Source organism: Drosophila melanogaster, chromosome 3L (assembly GCF_000001215.4).
Source record: "Drosophila melanogaster chromosome 3L".
Taxonomy (NCBI): Eukaryota; Metazoa; Arthropoda; class Insecta; order Diptera; family Drosophilidae; genus Drosophila; species Drosophila melanogaster.
This window is the reverse complement of record NT_037436.4, coordinates 5,776,303-5,789,677: the sequence shown is the minus strand read 5'-3', so window position 1 is coordinate 5,789,677 and position 13,375 is coordinate 5,776,303. Positions and strand designations below refer to the sequence as shown.

General features: G+C 45.7%; 5 protein-coding genes and 1 non-coding gene across 13 annotated transcripts; 4 read left to right on the top strand and 2 right to left on the bottom strand.

Moving 5' to 3' along the window:
* Positions 1 to 2,959: 2,959 nt before the first annotated feature.
* On the top strand, positions 2,960 to 6,463 carry Cralbp (Cellular retinaldehyde binding protein). The gene is made up of 2 exons (NM_079215.3): positions 2,960 to 3,240; positions 5,141 to 6,463. The coding sequence occupies exon 2, from the start codon at positions 5,223 to 5,225 to the stop codon at positions 6,195 to 6,197; it is 975 nt and encodes a 324-aa protein (NP_523939.1). The 5' UTR covers positions 2,960 to 3,240; positions 5,141 to 5,222; the 3' UTR covers positions 6,198 to 6,463.
* On the bottom strand, positions 4,993 to 9,627 carry Pmi. Of its 4 annotated transcripts, NM_001031938.3 has the most exons (8): positions 9,545 to 9,627; positions 9,146 to 9,294; positions 8,904 to 9,088; positions 8,681 to 8,841; positions 7,956 to 8,127; positions 7,370 to 7,681; positions 6,829 to 7,007; positions 4,993 to 6,761 (listed from the first exon to the last, which is right to left on the bottom strand). In NM_001031938.3, exons 1-5 carry the CDS (start codon positions 9,565 to 9,567, stop codon positions 8,097 to 8,099), a joined length of 549 nt encoding a protein of 182 aa, NP_001027109.2. In that variant the 5' UTR covers positions 9,568 to 9,627; the 3' UTR covers positions 4,993 to 6,761; positions 6,829 to 7,007; positions 7,370 to 7,681; positions 7,956 to 8,096. The 4 variants fall into 4 exon arrangements, with proteins under 4 accessions (NP_001027109.2, NP_001027110.2, NP_001334670.1 ...); NM_001031939.3 differs by having other exon boundaries at positions 6,829 to 7,053; positions 7,956 to 8,841; NM_001347759.1 differs by having other exon boundaries at positions 7,956 to 8,841.
* Positions 4,993 to 9,627, bottom strand: PGRP-LD (Peptidoglycan recognition protein LD). 4 transcript variants are annotated; one of them, NM_001031940.2, is made up of 8 exons: positions 9,545 to 9,627; positions 9,146 to 9,294; positions 8,904 to 9,088; positions 8,681 to 8,841; positions 7,956 to 8,127; positions 7,370 to 7,681; positions 6,829 to 7,007; positions 4,993 to 6,761 (listed from the first exon to the last, which is right to left on the bottom strand). In NM_001031940.2, the coding sequence occupies exons 5-8, from the start codon at positions 7,984 to 7,986 to the stop codon at positions 6,435 to 6,437; spliced, it is 849 nt and encodes a 282-aa protein (NP_001027111.1). In that variant the 5' UTR covers positions 7,987 to 8,127; positions 8,681 to 8,841; positions 8,904 to 9,088; positions 9,146 to 9,294; positions 9,545 to 9,627; the 3' UTR covers positions 4,993 to 6,434. The 4 variants fall into 4 exon arrangements, with proteins under 4 accessions (NP_001027111.1, NP_001027112.1, NP_001027113.1 ...); NM_001031941.2 differs by having other exon boundaries at positions 7,956 to 8,841; NM_001031942.2 differs by lacking the exon at positions 9,545 to 9,627 and having other exon boundaries at positions 7,956 to 8,841; positions 9,146 to 9,414.
* Positions 8,815 to 9,576, top strand: asRNA:CR45026 (antisense RNA:CR45026). 2 transcript variants are annotated; one of them, NR_124801.1, is made up of 3 exons: positions 8,815 to 8,859; positions 8,929 to 9,090; positions 9,149 to 9,576. The 2 variants fall into 2 exon arrangements; NR_124802.1 differs by having other exon boundaries at positions 8,815 to 9,090.
* A 459-nt stretch (positions 9,628 to 10,086) lies between the features above and the next one.
* Myt1 lies at positions 10,087 to 12,202 on the top strand. Its single transcript, NM_139730.3, has 4 exons — positions 10,087 to 11,091; positions 11,154 to 11,299; positions 11,356 to 11,720; positions 11,779 to 12,202. The coding sequence occupies exons 1-4, from the start codon at positions 10,137 to 10,139 to the stop codon at positions 11,912 to 11,914; spliced, it is 1,602 nt and encodes a 533-aa protein (NP_647987.2). The 5' UTR covers positions 10,087 to 10,136; the 3' UTR covers positions 11,915 to 12,202.
* A 142-nt stretch (positions 12,203 to 12,344) lies between these two features.
* Positions 12,345 to 13,354, top strand: vito (viriato). The gene is made up of 2 exons (NM_168136.2): positions 12,345 to 12,474; positions 12,534 to 13,354. The coding sequence occupies exons 1-2, from the start codon at positions 12,413 to 12,415 to the stop codon at positions 13,264 to 13,266; spliced, it is 795 nt and encodes a 264-aa protein (NP_729096.1). The 5' UTR covers positions 12,345 to 12,412; the 3' UTR covers positions 13,267 to 13,354.
* The last annotated feature ends 21 nt before the right edge of the window (positions 13,355 to 13,375 follow it).

Genomic DNA, 13,375 nt, shown 5'->3' with positions numbered 1-13,375 from the left:
GGTATTTTGTTCTCTACAGAAAGTAGGAAAGTGGCCATAACTATAATTTTATGTATAAACAGTTTGATCATATTCTAAATTTCTATTTTATGGCACAAGAACATAAAACGAATGGTTAATTTAACTCAACTGGTATAAATTGGTAATTATCATTGCATATTTTCTATTTATAAATATTTAATTGCGTCCAACTGGACCAAAGTCTTTTGAGCAATTGTCTTAATTTTAATTTGCATCACACTTTTGCAGGCAAATCTAGTTTAAGTTAGCCGTGTTAGGTTCCAATTGGCCAGAACAGCCCAGTTGGCCAGGCCATTCCCCAGTAATTATGCTACCTAGTATTTATTACAATGGCTCAAGAGCAACGACATTGTCTTGTGCAATTATAATTAACAGCTGACGCAATTCGGCGACCAAAAGTGAGCCAAGAATTTATTTACCTTTGGCAAGTGGTCAAGTGGGCTCGTGGTAACTGCGCCAGTATCAACAAAGTGTGTATTGCGTATTGGCCAAATAAGCCCCCTCATCGATGCCCTAAAAAGACTTTGATGATAAATTATTGTTCTGTAAATCACCAAAAATGATATGCAAATTTTTGTACGAAATCAAACGTCTGCCATTTTCGGCGGATCAAGAAAGACTTGAAGATTTCAAGACCCGAAAATAGCCAGCAGCCAGAAAGAGAATGTATGGATAGGATAGATAATGTGCGTGTATGCTGGAGCTTGATTCATTTTCGAAACCATAATAAAGCCCTGCCGCTGATTTTCTTCGCTGTTAATTATGGCTAAGACCAAAATCACAAAAGCACCGTAAAATCTTGTGGGCAGTGAGACTTGTTTGTTTGCACGGCCGAATATTTCGAAAAAAAAGGTTTCAAAAAATTTACCCCATCCAGCAGTTCCAGATGTACCTCCCCCCTCGATTCACAGAAATTGCAAATTGTTTCGTCCGCTTTGCGCCATGTAATGTGTTTATTAAAAATTATTATTATTATTGTTCGCATCGAGAGGTGGCGGCATCTTTATGAGCGGACTACCTGCCAGCTACCAGCTGATGTGGAGCAATTGGACGGGTTGTTGGGGCATCTGCGCCGTAAACTCGTTATGCGGCAAGCCAGGCTACAAAAAAAAAACAAAAATGTTAAATAAATGAGGCAAAATGAAACGAAAGCGAAAAAATAAATGTAAAAAGAGTGAGAAATCAAAATCGTGCCAGCGATGAGTGAGCAACATTACACCGAGCACTTGGCAAAGCGAGTGCGTTTATTACCAACATAACGAATCCGTTTAAGATCGGCCTGTGCCGGTGGAGCGCTGGAGTAGGTCAATCCGTGCTGGTCAGGGACAATGGCGAAGGTTATCACTGGAAGCGGGGAATAACCGAGTCGCAAGACTACAGGAGATTAGCACACGGAAGTATACCAAAGAATGTAACCACTTTGGGTTACTACAATTGTTTGTATTAAGAGATTTATTTATTTGTTTAGAATACTTGGAAGAAGGTTAATTATATTCAAATTTAATATACAATAACTTAAAAGTCAATGAGCTCAAGTCATTAAACCACAGCTTCAGTTCATGAGTAACTACATTAAAACTTGCAGATGAGATTTATACAGATTTTAGTTAGCATTGAATATTATAATCCTAGATACAAAACTTCATGCGTGGGTCACCTTTACACTAAACCCAATGGCCATAAGCTCTTAATCCACATAGCCAAATGCTAATGAAATGGAGTTTTTCACTTAACCACCAAGGTTGCGAAGGGAAATCTTTCTCAAGCGGCCTTCTCTCTGCTATCAACGAAACGAAATTGTCATTGAATCAAGGCTCATAACAAGATCAACATTAATTATCATCGAACAAAGGCATTTTCACACTGCAGTCTAATGATTGTTTAGCACTCAGGGCGTGCCATCCCATCCATCGATTCATCCAATCAACTCGCCCACGGGCGAACGGAAACTAATCATTATATTAGCATGCTGATGATCGCAGCTCAATGAATCCCCCCATGCATTTGTGGACCTACGCCCTTCGGGTTGGGAAATGCCGAAATGCCAACGCTACTCAGATGTCCCAATGTTCGAATGTCCAAATGTCCAAATGTTCACTGGTCCAAGCCCACGTCATGGCCGTGGGTCCACAAAGAGTCCGAAATAGCCGAAAGGGCCAACGCATTTCCCCAGTCGTAAACTGCAGTCGCAATTCCAACTGGCACTGAAACTGAAACTGGAACTTGAGAGCTGGAGAGCTGGATAAACATCGCCATATCATCCGATCGCCAGATGACGTATACGCCGGGTGGTCATTAGGTGTTTGGACCATTAGCAATGGCGACAGCATCATTACGAATGGGGTATTGCCATTTCAAGGTTGGCCACCATTCTCGCTTCACTGCCACCTCAAGTCGAGCCATGAAAATGCAAATTTTGAAAATGCAAACGTTTCTGAACAAACCTAATGAATGAAATGATGGGCGTGCAAATGGGCAGGGAGTACAGCTATGGATTCACAAAGGTTTAACTGTGAAGTAAAGTTAAAAATGAACAGCTAGCGAACCTGATCCACAGCCACTGGTGGTGGCCAAGCGTCCAAGTGAGCAAGTGACTAACTGCCCAACTGACATTGCCTAACAACAAGCAGCTCTTTAATACTTTATGGCTGCCTTTGATGGCTGGGATCAGGCTCTATCCCACAAAAAAAAAAAACATGTGGCCAAAAGGTTCGTGTACTTCGTACTTTCAGTTTCGGCTGGCCAAAAACTTGTTCCCTCCATCTCCATCTCCATCTCCAGCTTCAACTCAATCTCCATGCAGCCGCAGCAGCAGCATTTACCCAGCGAACAAACCGATCAGATTGCATTCGACACTCGGCTCAGTGGGCTATACATAATGTTCGGCTGTAGTGGTGGCATGGCCATTATATAATCCAGTTAATTTCTTTAACAATTTTTGTTTCTCCTCGGGCTTTTTCGTTGTTTTTCTAGACGAGGCCTCTCCAGCCAGCGTCATTCGTTGTTTGGACCTCGCGTTGTTCGGACGTACATACATTTCGATCGGCGCGTCGTCTCACGAAGATCGTTTGGCCTAGCTAAATCCCAACGAGGTGCTCATATACAAGTAGAGGCCAGAGAACCCGTATCAAGGATTGCGAAACGGGCGTTTGGCATTGCTCATACGCAGCGTGTGACGTGCTTGAAAACAACGATCAAAGGAATCGAAAAAAAAGGAGTGTAAGTGCCAATGTGTGTGTGTGTGTTTGTGATAATTTCGAGAGCAACTGAAAGGATGTAGCCAAAACTGAAACGAAAAGGATATATGAACAGGATAGCATACAAGGATTAATCAAATTACTTACAGCATTTCATTCAACATTTTCAATCATTTTCATAGCAAAACAATATGGAAAAAAAAGAAAAGATTATAACCACATGTTATAGGATAATAATCTGGACTAATAACCAAACGAACCGCCCTCCTCCATTCGCAAAGTTTGTTTTTTTTTTTTAATTTTAAGCTTTTCATGCGCAATTCAATCAAAAAGCAATCAAAATGTATCAAAATGTATCAAAATCCAATTAACCCTTTTGATCAAAAATGGATTTGCAATTGTGTGCTGGCTTTGAAAAACCAAACATGATTAGCCTGAAACCTTTTCGAAAATCAATCAACGCGGAGAATAAAGGAGCCTGTGGAATAACAATTACCAAATAAGCCACGATTGCACCGCCTGTTGCATTATTGGCCTGTTCAGTTGGCCACACAAAAGCCACGCAAGCCACAACGAGCTCCTAATAAACATGTTGAAACTTGTGGAAGAGCGGGAGAGTGAGAGAGAGAGAGACAGGGGTAGCTGGCGGACGAAAGAGATGGCAAGCGGGATCCAACGGGCGCATTGCCCAATGACATTTTGAAATCGCATTTCCGGGGGGAGCGGGGGGAAAACCGACAAAACGAAAATTGAAAAGCCGACAAAAGGAAAAAAAAAGCTAAACAAAAAATAAGCAAAATCGAATGCAAATTTTGGACCAAAATCGAATCAATTAAATGGCACAGAGTTCGCAACATTCGAACCCAAGAGATATGTATGTATATATGTACATATGTATGTACATATGCAAATGGGTCGAAGTCATGGGAAAACGGATTTCGATCTCGATTATCTGGCTGGGGGATTCAAAGTGCGCAGACAAAGGGCCATAAAACAATCAAATCCATCCGCAGCTCGGATCACAAATTGTGTGCAAATATTGATATAAATCCATGTTTGCACTTTGTTTATCTGCAAAAGTCAAACAGTGGCATTGTTTCGGTCGCTTTCCACATACTTTTCTTTGCTTTCCACGCTCTTTATTGTTATGCAATGAATGATGCTCGGATGCTCAAACAGTGAAACTCTTTCTGGTACTGGCTAATTACGAACATACAGACATACATACATACATATATTTCTTTTTGACCCGCTTTCAGTAAACAGTTTTGAACTTGAACCAATTCGCCTGGTTTCTTTTTCAGTCTTTTTGCCATCCATACATGTTTTATATGCGACCATAATGGCATTTGGTGGTCGCTTTATGGTTCCCCTAACAACAAAGAAGTGAATAAATTATAAGTTTTTTTTTTTATTTCGTCGCTTTCGCAGCTCTGTTTTAACAAAAACGCGTCTCATACGCGAGTTTTAATTAGCAAATATTTGCAAATTACAACGATCCGTGATCCGGTGGCGTTCGCCTTGAGATCACTGGGACCTTGAACCAATTTCAATGGGAAGACCACTAATAAATCTCATTGATAAATACATATATGCAGAATTATTAAACAATAAGTTTCGTCGTTTGCCTAGTGAGTTTTTTTGTTTTGATTAAAGCAAAGGCTTCAAACTTGATATTCGTCACTTTTTATAAAGAAGTTGGAGCCTAACTTGGTTGTAGATTCAGTATATTGAAGCTTTCTATGTAAGTCAAGATGAAAAGTTGTTCTTATTTAATTTAATTATATATTTTACAAGTATGTAAGTAAGTAAATTCAATCTCTTTAAGAACATATACATATATATAGTATAAATATTAATCATACAATGTGGATTTGAGAAAAAACCCGACTAATCCGTGGACTTCTTATCATTCTTTGTAGTGACCGCAGTCCATGCCAATCGCGTGACCACAGAGCAGAACCAACGAATCGCAGATCTTCCAGCGAAGAAGGAAAGCAGAATATGGTGCAGGATCAGGGGGAGACGACAGGCCTGCCAGAGGCGCTGCTGAAGATCGCCAAGCGGGAGCTGCGCGAGGATCGATGCACGCGGGAGCAGTCGCTGGAGCAGCTGCGCAACTGGGTGGCCAAGAACGAGGATCTGCAGAATGTGCGATGCGACGATACCTTCCTGCTGCGCTTCCTGCGCGCCAAGAAGTTCAGTGTGCCGATGGCCGAGCAGACGCTGCTCAAGTACCTGAACATCAGGAGGACGTTCCCGCACATGAGCACCCAGCTGGACTATCTGGAGCCGCGTCTCGGCGACCTCATCGATCAGGGATACATATTTGCGGTGCCACAGCGTGACAAGCACGGTCGCCGCGTGGTGGTCATCAATGCCAAGGGGCTAAATCCGAAGATCCACACAAGCTGCGACCAGGCCAAGGCGCACTTCCTCACCTACGAGTGCTTGATGGAGGATCAGGAAACACAGATCACTGGGCTAACGCATGTGGGCGACTTCGCCGGCGTGACCACGGCGCATGTGACCAACTGGAATCCCACGGAGTTTGCCCGCATCTTCAAGTGGGGTGAGCAATCGCTGCCCATGCGTCACAAGGAGATCCACCTGATCAATGTACCATCCACACTCAAGTGGCTTATTGATTTCGTGAAGAACCGCGTCAGTTCCAAGATGAAGAACCGCCTGATCATCTACGGCAGCGAGAAGGAGCTGATGAAGAGCGTGGACCAGGGCTGTCTGCCGCTGGAAATGGGTGGCAAGGTGCCCATGCGCGAGATGATCGAGCTGTGGAAGCAGGAGCTGGCGACCAAGCGCGACCTGATTCTCGGTCTGGACAAGAGCATACTGCGCTCCGATCGCGGCATCCAGCGGCGCAGCAGCTTCAATGCCGGAAAGGCCTCCACCGGCGGACCCAACTTCGTTTCACAAATCGAGTCCATCGAGGGTAGCTTTCGGAAACTGGAGTTCGACTAACCGATCGCCAGTTGTAGTTTAAGTTTATAGTCCTTAGTCTTAGGCAACATCCAATCAATTAACCCAATGCGCAACGCTTCGCCGGTCCCCCGATCCTGGCCAGCGCCCGATCCTGGGGATCCCTGATTCGCTTATCGGTGGCAACCGCTTTACTCATCCTGCGCTTCTTTGTATACTGTGTTTGTGTTTGGCGTACAATAAACGAGAGGAATAATTTGGAATCATCTCTTTGTTGCTTCACTTGGACGTTTGGTGGCTCGCGTAGTGCGGCCAGTGCCTCAGTTCCCGCTGCAGTGCGTCCGTATAGCTGCCCAACACGAAGAGTTGGTAAATTGGCTGCAGAATCCGACGCTTTAAAGACTCAAGGATCAGAGCCTGGGCGGCCATCAACTGGCAATCGATGGGTGGTCTGCCGCTGAAGTTACCCACAAAGGCCATCACCAACGAGTCTATTCCATTTAGATCCCTTGGATACTGGCTCCGATAGTGCCATCCTTGTGCCTCGAAAACCTGACAATCACCGGCGACCAGAAAGTTGTAGGGCAGCTCCCCCACATGCGACCTCTAAGGAGATGAATGAATTTAGCTTTGATTACAATGTACTACACATACTTATGTCCGATTAACTCACTTCCAGCTTATGCAATACATCCGGGCAATCATCGTGGCATTCATTGCTTCCAGTGTGGGTAAAAATCACTGTGCCGACACCGATCGGATCGAAAAGAGTTCCCCGACCCTGAAGTTCCATATCCGACCATATGCCATGACCCACGATACTGAGTCGATAGCCAAAGTCCGGCGTTTGGGCTGCAAGCAGTGCAAAGTGATTCAGTCATTAAGTGGCTTTGTCCACCTATAAAGGCGAATTTAGAAAAATTTAACAATGAGTCATATGCATGCATACGAAAAATAAAACGAATCTTAAGTTAAACAAAAAAAAAAAATGAGGGATGGCTTTAAAATGTTTTACTATACAAATTTAATGCCAGATACATTATATTATGAGTATAGATCGATTTTTCTTTGAATACTTTCGCCTGCCCATCAAAACGCACATGAGCAGCTTATCATAACTCACAGCTAATTGAGATTTATTTATTATGCATATATGTAACAATAACGATTTGAGCACGTACTCGTGCACGTCCACCATCAGCGGGCAAACTCACTTTGTCTCCAGAGCAAATAGGCGGCCAGTGCCAAGGCGGATGCACACATGACCAGCAGTCCCACCGAGCGCCAATTGAAGCAGTCTTCGTGGAGCGTCGGGTTCCTTCGGCAATTCGAAGGCGTCGTGGAGGAGGCTGAGACTGAGGCTGTGAGGGATGAGGACGTCTTGATGGACCGCTGAGCAGCTGCCAGCAAGGGAGTGGATTCGCTTGCAACGCCTTCCTTGTCCACTCGAATGTGTATATCTTGGCTGGAACCCAGGCTGCCGTACGACGACTGAGAGACGGCGGCCGGCGAGGGACTACGACGTGCTATCGTAGCGAAATATAGAGCAAACAACAAATTATGGAGTTTAGCCAAGATAAAGGCGACCAGATGATTAGTCAAGTGGCACAGTTTGTCCAGGCCACTCTGATCTTGGTGGGCATAGTATTTGCTGATGGCACGCAGACTGTAGGCGCTCACAAAGATCGGCATCTTGCCACTAACTGAGCTGGGATATCCAGCCGAGATGCACGCATTCGTATATCTCACCCATTTAACTATATCTTATCAAGACAAGGGCTTATCTATCGTCGGACTTACCCACTCGCACGGCTATGTGGCTGGAGTCCATGGCTAGACCGCTCTGGCTGCAGCCTCGGCATCAAGGTGGTGCTGTGAGTGGGTCAGCTCCTTACCGGATCGCACTGGAACACACCACTCGATCGATCGGAGTCGCCGCTGTCAACCACTGCCAGCAGAATGCACAAAACGACTGAGACGAGAACAAGGGAGAGAACCAGCCCGCATGAAGCACAACATTTCCATTAAATCATCAGCTACGAATTTCGAAGGGGTCTCTTATCGCACTCACTCTTAGACTCTCTTAGCTATGGAGTAACTTTAAAGCCGGGAGTAACATTCGCATCGCGTTTACTTGACTTTCGTTTGCTGATATCTTCAACTAGACTCTAATAACAATCATAAATGGGTTTCGCTTTATACACAGAGGTTGGCTTTGCTTAATTTACAGTGCAGAGGCTGCTCCTCCCTTAAGACTAACTTGGGCTTGGGGACCGTAATAAGTTATGAGCATGCTAGCCAGTGCAAGTGGCAGCCACGGGAACACTGGACATGGACACTGGTTTATGGGAACATTTAAAAGTTTCACGAAAGACAATACATTGTGTTAAAATCGTTCGAAAATCTAAAAGAAATGCATTCGCCTATGTGCCTAAACTTAACTTATTAGGTATTACGCGTCCGCGAGACAGGGGACAGGCCTAATCCAGCACCTGGACATTTCAGAGCTCCTGCAAATCCCTTACTTGTAGGACCTCCAAATCTGCCAGGCGCACAGGGCAGCCGAGAGCAAGGATACGCTACGGTGCAAGTATTTGGTTTTTGAGTTGGGCGAGTAGCCCAAAATCACAGGCGAGGAGACATCTGTCAGTGGCAGTTTCTCCAACACGGTGTCATTATTTTCCACCTGAAAAACACAACCAAAGTGAGCTTCTCAATCTTGGATATCTAGAACTTTTCCTTTCATACCTGATATTGACAACATGGATCGTAGTTCCAGGAAACCGTGTACAGTCCTGTGCAAAAAATCGAGAGTGCACAAGCGGGAGCTGCAATGATGGGGCGATCCCGCCACAGCAAGCTGGCCACCAGGGAAACCACTCCAGTGGCCACCGCCGTCTTGTGCAGGCAATTGCCCACCCAAATCCAACGACCTGTGGAGATATGAAATTAATACTGTGCTTTAAAAGGAAGCACTTCCAAGTGCTTACCAGTTTCGTCGCCCAGCCGAGGCGGCTCTATAACGATGAAGTCCAACTTGGCTTCCAGCGCCTTGTCCAGCTCAGCCTCGAATCTTTCATGGGCATTGGAGCTGTCGTAGACCTCGCGGATGACATGGAAAGTGGGCACCTTACTCGTGCTGCACAATTAGAACAACAATACACGAATCAATCATGGTTATCTTGATGTGGAACTCAAGGTTAAGGTCAAGATCAAGCGCTCAGAACAACCGAAGCAGAGAAGCCATTGTGCAGACGAGATAAATGAAGAAGCCGCCTAGTAAATTGCATAACCAGGGCAGGTGCACTTGGGAACTGGGATTTGGCTGCACCCAGGTGGAATGTGTTGCGTAATCCCACTGCATTCACGTAACTAGGCGCCGTATTTACCTTTCTATATTTCTGCTAACCATTTTGCTAATAAATTTGTTGTTTTCTATGTTGTTCATAAACTCAGTGCGGCCGCAGCTGGACCGTTAAAATATACCAGGTACCTAAGGGCATAATACTGCAAATAGCAATCTTCCAAAAAAATACCGCAGTTGGGCGGCACTTTTGAATTATATCGTATTCGCAAATACCATTCTCCTTTAAAGAGCGGCCTATATATAAAGGCTTAATTCCACTATTTAGCAATTTATTTGCTTATTTACCTATATTCATAAAGACAATTAGATTAGATTAAAGTTTTTAAAAATATTTCAGTATTTCTATTGTTCTTCCAACTACTCAACTCTCCCATCTCTATTTACGATAATTGAGGCATTTAAGAGGCAAATCATGTAAAATCTGTATACGATTATAGGAGCTTAACTTAATTGAAATCAATAATTATACTCCCAATAAAGATCAAAAATATAAGATACATGTGTTAAATGAATTAGCCGGCTCTTATTGTCCCAAGCGAAGAAGCCAGGATTTCGCCGGCTGTCCGATATGGTCACACTCGCCCACTCATAAGAAAAGACACCCAAAATTGAAAATGGAAAAGCATCATCGCCTGCCCCTCCCGGAATTGCACGACGACAAACACAGACACAAACAGTGCAATGGGGAGAACAGCAATCGCTTCCGGCCGCCCAAGTACAAGACGCGTGGCTACGTCGCCGTGGACAACAACAATCTGAACCGAAGCCAATCGCTGGGCTCCTGTAGCACCAACAGTTCCCAGATCGCGCACGCGATCTCCTTCCGGGACGCCGGATGTTCGGATTCCAGTACGCTGCCCTCGTCACCAGTCCAGGCCGAGCTGAGCACCCTCTCCCTGTCACACTTCGAGCAGTGCTTCGAAAGGCTGGCCAAACTGGGCGAAGGATCCTTCGGCGAGGTATTCCAGGTGCGCGATCGCTCCGACGGCCAGTTATATGCCGTCAAGATCTCCAAGCAACTGTTCCGCGGCGAACAGTACCGCGCAGAGCGGCTGGAAGAGGTGCGGCGCTACGAGGAGTTCTCCGGCCATGAGAACTGCATCCGGTTCATCCGCGCCTGGGAGCAGTACGACCGACTGTACATGCAAATGGAGCTGTGCCGCGAAAGTCTGGAGCAGTACTTGCTGCGCTGCCAAAGGATACCGGAGGAGCGCATCTGGCACATCCTGCTGGATCTGCTGCGGGGTCTCAAGTCGCTGCACGACCGGAATCTCATCCATCTGGACATTAAACTGGACAACGTTCTGATCGGCGAGGACGACGAGACGTGCAAGCTGGCAGACTTTGGACTGGTCATCGATGTGGACAGGGCCAACAGCCATCACGCCACGGAGGGAGATTCGAGGTATATGGCTCCAGAGATCCTGCAGGGTCACTTCTCCAAGGCTGCGGACATCTTCAGTCTGGGCATTGCCATGCTAGAGCTGGCATGCTACATGGATCTTCCTTCCAACGGCCCACTGTGGCACGAACTGAGGCACGGCATTCTGCCCGAGGAGTTCATAAACAGTGAGTTGCGAACTAGCTGCCTACTTAAATGGCAGGTTGCTAAAGCCTTTCTCTTCGCACAGAAATATCACTGGAGCTGCAGTCGGTAATTAAGTCCATGATGAAGCCCGATCCTGCGCAGAGGCCGACGGCCGAGCAGCTACTCTCACATCCCAAGCTGCAGTACCTGCAAAAGAAGCGCAAGTCGCTGATGAACTTCAGCATGCTGGTAAGCATTCCCAAGCACATCTTTGAGAATCAATCTTAACCCTTGACAACTTGCAGTCGCGTAGTTTTAGGCGATCTCGCCGCGCCGTTTGGGGAAGAATGTGCAATTGGAAAACAGCCGCCTTTCGTTACCTTCTATACTTCCTGGAGGTCCTGCATCTATGCAAGCCCATAACGGCCTCACAGCCCAATATTAACATAGTGCCCTCCTCGCCTTCGTCAAAGGGAGTGCCTCTGGTGCCTCAGGTGGAGTTCCAGCTGGTAGGATCCACACCCATTGCCAATCGTGACTGCTATGCCTCCGACTTCCTTTCCGGCGAGGACCCGCTGGACCTCTCCAATCAGGGTAGCCCCAACGTAATAAATTCCACGCCATTGAACACAAACCAAGGCAAATCCCGTCTGGATTTGCTAAAGAATAAGTAAGTACCCTTAATCGATTAGCTCATGGACTAGCGCACATAACCCATCCGCTTTCAGTGTTGATTCAATGGGCAGGTACGTTCATGTACACGATTTCGAGAGTCCGTGTTCCGCCCTATCTTCCGCCAAGGTCCTGGACACCTCATCGTTCCGACGCAAAAAGCTCTTCGTCCTGGAATATGACGACGAGTGAGTGAGTACGGTGCCAGCGAGCAACGTAAACCGAATGAATTTATGATAAACCCAATATATATCAGTTACGAAACGAATACCAGATACATATGGCAACAGAATATATCGTTAATTGTATTTTGATTAGTTCTAGACCGTAGTGTTGTACGAAGTTCCCTAGATATAGTCTTACGATTGTGTAATGTTAATGCTTCTTTAGAAGAACTTGTTGAACTTGAACATATAATCATGTGATATATATACGAAAAGCGATTTGAAAAGTTTAAAAATAAAAAACTTATTGAAATTGAAACCTGCACTGAATGCCATCTATGACATATGATAACAACAAATTAAAGGTAAAAACCAAGAAACGTATAACTATAAAAATTTTTTTTAAAACATTTTTGAATTCTAACGTACCTTTCGTTTCGGGGAAAAGTATTTTGCCCATCTGGTAACACTGGCCGCTCGCACATGTTGAAAACGTAAACAAAAACGAGTAGCACAATTTTTGAAAATGACCAGGAAAAAGGCTCCTAAGAAAAAAACAGAGGTTGTATTCGACAACAAGAAACGCATGTAAGTAAGGAGACACAGAATCCCCGGAGGATACTAATGCCCACATCCCAATCCCGCAGAGAGTTTCTCAGTGGCTTCCGGAAAAGAAAGAATGAGCGACGATCGCGTGCAAAGGCGGATCTGGAAAGAAACCTTAAGAACGAGCGCAAGCGCATACGGCAGGAGGTAAAGGATGGCTTTAACCACCTGAAGAAATCCTTCGAACCGCTGCGCGAGCTCACCGAGGAGGACAAGGCCGAGGAGGCGGAGCAGCAGCAGGAGGAGACCTACGAAGATGATGAAGTGCAGGTGAAGATCGTGGAGCTGACCACCAACGATCTGGCCGCCAAGCGCAATATGTTGGGTGCCAACACGGCAGAGGAAAGCGAACCGGAGGAGCAGGCTGACCAGAGCGAGGAGGACGAAGCCGACCAGGCCAATAGGATACCCGGCATGGATTTCGATCCCAACGCCCGCAAACGTAAACCCAAGCCGGAGGACGAAGAGGAGCCGAAGGCCACAAAGTCCAACAACTCCACGCTGCCGGACATCAAGAGCAAAAAGGATCTCGACCGCCTGATGAAGACCAAAACGCTGAAGAAAATGCACCAGAGCAAACTGTTCAAGCAGAAGGAGCGCCTGGACAAGAAGAACAACCAGAAGAAGGCCAAGCGGGACCGCAACAACACCATCAAGAGCGTTCCCAAGCATCAGCGCAAGCAGCTCAAGTACGGAAAGGCCAACCAGACCAAATACCGAAAGGGTCGGATGGTCAACAAAAAGGAGCTGCGGCGCAAACGGAATGCCGACTAAATTTAGCTTTTAGCATAGTTTGTTTTACGGTTTATTTACTATTACTCTAGTTAATCAAATAAACTGTATAATTCCTGGCTTGTACAATAATTTTGCTAACACGCCGATG